The 6967-nt window shown below is 39.9% G+C and overlaps 1 protein-coding gene across 1 annotated transcript; it reads right to left on the bottom strand.

The window, feature by feature from the left end:
• Positions 1-2478: 2478 nt before the first annotated feature.
• LOC147854646 (uncharacterized) lies at positions 2479-4934 on the bottom strand. The gene is made up of 3 exons (XM_087331141.1): positions 4087-4934; positions 3118-3923; positions 2479-2674 (listed from the first exon to the last, which is right to left on the bottom strand). The coding sequence occupies exons 1-3, from the start codon at positions 4865-4867 to the stop codon at positions 2525-2527; spliced, it is 1737 nt and encodes a 578-aa protein (XP_087187267.1). The 5' UTR covers positions 4868-4934; the 3' UTR covers positions 2479-2524.
• Between the last annotated feature and the right edge of the window lie 2033 nt (positions 4935-6967).

Below are 6967 nucleotides of genomic sequence, written 5' to 3' on the forward strand. Positions count from 1 at the left end.
TATTGGCTTCCTTGCCTTGTATGCTTGTCCATATCTGAATCTATGAAATGTGGATTTTTTATTTTTTATTTTTTTTATTTTTTTTATTTTTATTTTTCCAAAAAAAAACTCCTTCCATTAGTTATAAAATTTTACAAATGAGGCGATTATATACAAATCCCTAAAGGGACGCGATAGTTCCATCTAATGTGGAAGCCCACTGACTCAAGAAAGGGAGAGGACGACCATTGTTGAATGAAGGCTATGCATTGTCTTTCAACTCCCTCGGAGCCACCTTTAAGGCCAGCATATTGGCTCTTCAGAGTGGCTACAATTTCACTCCATATCTCTTGCAGTAACCTTGTTGGATGGGTGGTTTGGTTGGAGAAGACTCGCCTACATCGTTGTTTCCATAGAATCCAAAGGGTTATTGGGTTGACCAATTCCAACACCTCTTGAGATTGGTCATTAAGAGGAAAATAGTGGACATTGTCGCTGGAGGAGAAAAGAACCTCTTGTGCTTTTATCACCAAAGTCATCCCCTCCTCCCGATGCTCGTATCGGCCAATTGCAGCCTGCCATGATAGCCAACATATATTTCCCCATTGCATTGCAATTGCTTCAAGATGCATCAATATATTCCTCTGTAAAACTGGCTTTCTTAAAACACCAATTTCCCGTAGGTCGGGAAAGATGTTGCAATTCACATTTCTAAAATATATCACATATGTTGCACCAAAATCTTAATCTTGGATACATTCTAGAGCCCAACTTTGTGTCAATCATCCCCGCCTTGCTTCATATAACTTTGTTACAATGTTGCACCTTTGATCATGCATTATCAACTTGATCCAATCCTTAAACACATTTTGCTCTCAATCACAACGTGCAAACTCAATTGCAATGTTTATTTTGTAAAATCCTTGAACATCAAGAGTGACTCAACTCTCCCCATACTAGGTCATAGTTTAACTCTCACCCCATAATAGGTCAAATTTTAACTTTGGGGTGGTATCCATTTGAAATATATTGTATAATGCATTACAATTACAATGAAGACATTGGTTTCCAACAAGACAATAGAATCAATTATGTTATCTAGACTAGTTTTAGCCATGTTGAATCAAGCCTTCATCATAATTCTTCATCAACTACCCTTGTGTCTCTTAATACTATAATATTATGATTTTATGTAAACAAACATTAGTAATGAAGTCTTAAAAGGTAAAACTATTTCCATAACATACAACTTTAGCTCTCTATTGAGGATGATAATATCCTTTTCTCATCCTAAATGACCTCAATATGACTCTCCTACACAAAAATGCATCAAATGAAAAGGATACTGATAGGGTTAAGCTAGTAATTTGATGTGACCTTGACCTATCAAAGACTTGGTTCCATGTCATAAGTCGTCAATTACATATATTGATGCTTCTCATTGCATGTATTGTTTTTTCACATTCTCCTATCTCTAGTAAAGACTCATTACATTGAATGAACGATTGGGTTAAGGGCAGAATCTCCAAACTTTAATATTTTGTTTAAACCTTAGCACCCAAACAGAAAGGTAGAATCTTCAAAGTTTAATCTTTCATATAAACCTTAGCATCCAAAGAGACATATTTGCTATAAACACTTTGGAAAGTGGTATACATTGTGGAATCAGCTTTCCCCAAGAGTGATTAGTAGTATTGCTCACACTACACAAGAACATAAGCTTAGGTATTTTTTATTCTTGCAATAAGAAGCTCCTACATGCACTACAAATAGTCTGAACTGTTGAGCTAGGAGCCTAGGACACTAAATTAAGACACTCAATAAAATTGAATATATGAATTTGGTGATTCAATTCATCTTAACCCAATAAGCAAAAAATTTATTGTTACTGAAGGATTGGCAATACCATCATGCAATGTCCATTAGGACACTATATTGCACTATCAATAACGAAGATTACATTTTCCAAGAAGTAGGTGCATATTTGTTAGAGCATCTAACAGAATTTAATAATGCTTTCTTTGTCCAAATAGTCATTCCGCTGATCTTTATGTTGAGCTGTTACCGAACAATTCGTATGAAGACTGTTTCTAATGATATTGAACATGTAGTCACTATTGCCGCTTTACCTCATGCATATTCGTACATGGCTGAGGTGTCATGCCAAATGAACCTCTGCTTGCTGTATGTAGTCTTCTTTTTTCTCTTCAGAAATGTAAAAATATGTGTATGTCAGAGAAACACCTATATAAAAAGCTAGTGAACCTTGGCTATTCATAGTCTTTCTTTCTTTCCTTCTCTTGAGACAAGCACACATATATATATAAGAGAACCGTCTATGCAAACACATGAATCGGTTCCATTAATTGATAAGAAATACCAAAAATCAACTGGAAAAGAATATCTCTTACAGAACAACAGCATTTAAATCTCTCACGGACAACCCGGAAAACCGATATTTGTTTTGCAAGCTCCTGCCAAATAAATAACAAATTGATGCAAAGCCAATTTTAAATTAGGATTAATAAGCAAACACGGTTCACAGCTACATCAACATATGCTTTTCATGAGATGCCGAAGTATTCCCACATAAAAAGAACCAGAATTTTGTGTTCTTCTTCTTCTTCTCCTTATGTACAACTTGTTTTCCTTTCTCCTTCTCGGCAACAGAGTCGACCATGAACTTTAGAACAGCCTACACAAAGTTTGTGCCCAATGATAAGTAGTGAGAAAACACACATCATGCATCATTCATGTTGTAAAGAAAATAGACAAAAAGATAGCACCCAACGCGAAAATGGCCTCTTTGTGACATGATGTTTTACCATTGGCATATAAAATGAAAAACTTTAAAACTAATCAATGATTTGATCTAAGCACAGTGAATTGGTTCGTCTTTTGATGTTTTACCATTGGCATATAAAATGAAAAACTTTAAAACTAATCAATGATTTGATCTAAGCACAGTGAATCGGTTCGTCTTTTCAAAATTTTGTATTAAAAATTTGCTGTTTATTTGTCCAAATTTCCTTTTTCCTAGATTAGACTTCTTTCTTTGTACGTGATATGACCAGTTTTATCTAAAACCTTTGCGTGGAGGATTTGATCTACATGTCAGGTTTTCTTTTGGAGCATTACCTCTTTCCCTTGATTGACGATATGTATTGGGGGAAACCGCCAATTGTTCTCACCCAAGTCGAGCTGCTCTAGATTCGTTAGAAAAGCAAACGAATCCGGTAAAACCTTAAGTTGGTTGCAACTCAGATTCAAGACCTTAAGCTTTCGTAAATTCCCGATAGATAGTGGCAGTTCTTGCAATTCATTGAAATTAGATGCCAAATTGAGCTTCTCCAGCGTGGACACGTTGCATAGACCCTCAGGGATATACCTTATTTCATTGAAAGAAGCATCGAGCTCTGTCAATCTCCCCATATTAGAGCCTAGAGTGGATGGTAAGCTATTCAACTTATTCCAATGTACATCCAAAATACAAAGCTCTCCAAGCTTTCCTGTAGCCTCTGGCAAAGCTTTGAGCAAGTTAAACGAAGCTCTGAGCTCCGACAAAGCCTTACATTGACCGATCGTCCATGGGAACTCTGCTATCTTGTTATTATCAAGGGAGAGCACTTTCAAGCATGTCAGTTGACCGATGGATTCCGGAAGGCTCGTTAACCGATTCGTTGACACGTCTAAGCACACAAGATTCACTAGATCTCCGATGGCTTCGGGTAATACAGTTAGTGAATTACCCGAAAGATTAAGCTCGGTGAGCCAAAACATCCGACCAATTGATTCTGGAACCAATTCGATGCCTCGGGACCGGAGGTCGATGCTCGTTTGCTTTTCCGTGGATGCCGAGTCCAACACACTGGAGAGCAAAGGTTTGCTTTTCTTGATCACCTCTTTCGGCTTGGGCAATGCCGGGCTTCTCGGGTGCTTCTCCTCTGATGAGGAAAGGCAAAGAATCCATGTCAGATCTCGACAGACAGGTCAAAACAAAAAAGGCCTTACCCAACCAAATATATGTTCACCAAAAGAAAGGAAAGCATACATATATATATATACACACACACACACACATAACCCTCATCAACATTGCATACATACCTGATTCCGGCTTCTTCTTGGTTTGTGCCCAAGAAAGTGATGTTGCTACCCTAGAGAAGGATTCACTACGTCCAAGAGGCTGGGAAGCCGAGGAATTCGCATGCTCGGGTGGCACAATCGCTGATCCTATAGAGGTAACGCTATGGGCGATAGGACCCACTGAAGAAGAAGAAGAAGAAGAAGATGATGATGATGATGATGAAGATGAAGACGAAGACGAAGATGTAGATATCAGGGCCGATCTCTGATGATCTGAATGCGGCAAATCCCATGCAGCATCAAGAACCGATCTTGCGCTATCCCTCCTACCCTCATGAACGTCCCCTAATTTGACCTTCTCAATCATCCCCTCTTCTTCATTTTCTTCTTGTTCTTCTTCTTGTTCATCTTTCTCTTCTATATTTGAAAGAGAAGAATGAACTAATTGAATCCAGTCGTCATACCTCCTGTGCCGTTTCTCTAACTCCACCACCGCCTCGAACATGGCTTTCCTCTCTTTGGCCCTGCTCTCCGCCACTTCCAGCCTCATCTCCTGCAACACAGCAAAGGCGACGGGAGGCACGTCTTCCCGGCTTGACTTCCTCCGCAAGATCTCTTCTTTCTGTGCGGAGAGGGCTTCATCTGCTTTGGCTATGGCGGAGATGGCGATGTCGAGCTCTGGGAAGGAAGGACGAGGCGGCAACGCCTTCTGTAGAGAAAGCATCTCGCCGATAACACCCTCCAGACTGTAAGATGGGGGGGAGGAGAAGGAGGAGGAGTGGGGAGGGGAATGGGGAGCCATTGATGACGACTTCTTCTTCTTCTTCTTCTTCTTCTTCTAATGATTGTGCAAAATGAGAGATAAGAAACTAAAAGAAAGAAAGAGAGGCAGAGGGGGTTAAGTGGGTTATGGGAAGAAAAGGGGGGGGGGGGGGGGGGTAGAGGTGAGAATTAGGGTTAGGGTTAGGGCAAATTTAGGGTTTAGTGGAATGGATTTTGTGCGTGTAGGAAGAGAGGGAAGGAAGGAAGGAAGGAGGGGCAGGGAAGGTGAAGGGTAGATGCAGGCAGCAAACAGGGGAGGGGCTTGTTGCTCTCTTCTCTCTCTCTCTCTCTCTCTCTCTCTCTCTATCTGTGTGTGTGTGTGTGTCTCTCTCTCTCTCTATCTCTGTATGTGTATGTATGTGTCTCTGTCTCTGTGTGTTGCTACAGCTCATGCCATCCAAGCCGCACATGAGAGAGAGAGAGAGAGAGAGAGAGAGTGTGTGTGTGTGTCAAACAGTTAGAGAGAGAGAGAGAGAGGGGTGGGACAGGGGAAGAGAGAGAGAGTGGATTTATTTATTTTTACGAAAAAAAAGAAGAAAAGGAGAGTGGATTTTTGGGGTTAATTAATTCATTTAATTAATCGAATTATCCTTTGTGTGTTGGGCCGGGGGGCCGGGTGGCCGAGCCCAGTCGGCAAACTGAGTGTCTTCTTTTTTGAGGGTTCTCATTTTATGGAATTTATTTATTTGTCCCCTCCACCCCCACCTCTCTCCTCTCTCTCTCTCTCTCTCTCTCATTATACCCACAACTTCAACTTGACTTCACCATTTTTGCTTTGGTTGCTTCATTGATAAAAGCTTCATTCATCTCTCTCTCTCTCTCTCTCTCTCTCTCTAAAAGCTTCATTGATTTATTTATTTGTTTATTGGTAAAAAAAGCTTCATTGATTCATTATCCATCTCTCTCTCTCTCTCTCTAAAAGCTTCATTGATTCATTATCCATCTCTCTCTTTCTCTCTAAAAGCTTCATTGATTCATCATCCATCTCTCTCTCTCTCTCTCTTGGTAAAAGCACACAATTATATTATTGTATGTAAAATTCTCTTAGTTACAACACTTCTTAGTCTCCCCTACCTATCATATGCGGCTATGCCTATGTAGGGAAAGGGACTCTCTCTCTCTCTCTTTATTTTGGTGAAAACACACAATTATATTAATAACTGTGTGTAAAAAACACTACTTACAATAGGTGTGACAATGGAGTATGGTCACCCATTAACTACACTACACGGGTAGTGGAACATGTTGAATTGCCAATAGGCAAGATGAACACTTCACCGAAGAAAGAATTTTCACGTGCTCCAATAAAGAAAATTGCCACATTAGTACTCCCTTCAATTTTCGTAGATATGCTTTCACTCCATCTCTATCGTCGAATACAAAAGCGTTGCGCCTATTCCAATTATGACGCAATCCCCAATATCTCAGAAATAGAAAAACGATCTCCATCTCTGATTTTGGGTCAACCTGTGTAAATTGTGTACACGCCCACTGTCTAGGTGTCAAATAACATCATGATAAAACTTGCCAAATTTGAGAAATATAACTCCAAATCTGACAAGCAATCAGACATTGTATAAATTGATGAGTATTATCTTCCATTTGAACAATGCAAAAGAAACAATTACCCATTGCTAATCCCAAAGGCAATCCCCCATTCAATCTCTCTCTCTCTCTCTCTCTCTCTCTCTCTCTCTCTCTCTATGGGGTGGAAGTATGGGGCGGTAGCATCCCTAAATCTACGTGGAAAGAGTTTGAAAATGTCCAAAAACATTTTCTTACAAAGTTTCTACAAGTTAAGAAACAAATGCCCTACACCCTCCCCCTCCTTGAGACGGGATCGCTTCCCATTGAGATCCATGGCCATGGAAAGGGTTGTTGAATACATGCTTAAGGTTCAAAAAAGCCCCTCACATCGACTTCCTAGAATTGCATGGGAAGCAAGCAAAAAGATCCAAAAGATGCATAAAAGTAAAATTTTGTGTTCCGGTTGGATGCAAGATTTAGAAAAATGGTTTGGTAGATGGGATGCAAGTCACTTTCTTCATGATGCGTCACTAGATTCCTCTATAAATGAGGC

This window comes from Azolla caroliniana, unplaced genomic scaffold (genome assembly GCF_043228905.1).
Source record: "Azolla caroliniana isolate FFs.n. ecotype wild unplaced genomic scaffold, voAzoCaro1.0.p SCAF_15, whole genome shotgun sequence".
Taxonomy (NCBI): Eukaryota; Viridiplantae; Streptophyta; class Polypodiopsida; order Salviniales; family Salviniaceae; genus Azolla; species Azolla caroliniana.

Coding starts and splice junctions, on each gene's coding strand:
- LOC147854646 (XM_087331141.1), bottom strand. CDS start 4,867: ATGGCTCCCCATTCCCCTCCCCACTCCTCCTCCTTCTCCTCCCCCCCA. Junction 3,924..4,086: donor CAAGAAGAAGCCGGAATCAG/GTATGTATGCAA, acceptor TTTCCTCATCAG/AGGAGAAGCACCCGAGAAGC. Junction 2,675..3,117: donor TCGTCAATCAAGGGAAAGAG/GTAATGCTCCAA, acceptor AACTTTGTGTAG/GCTGTTCTAAAGTTCATGGT.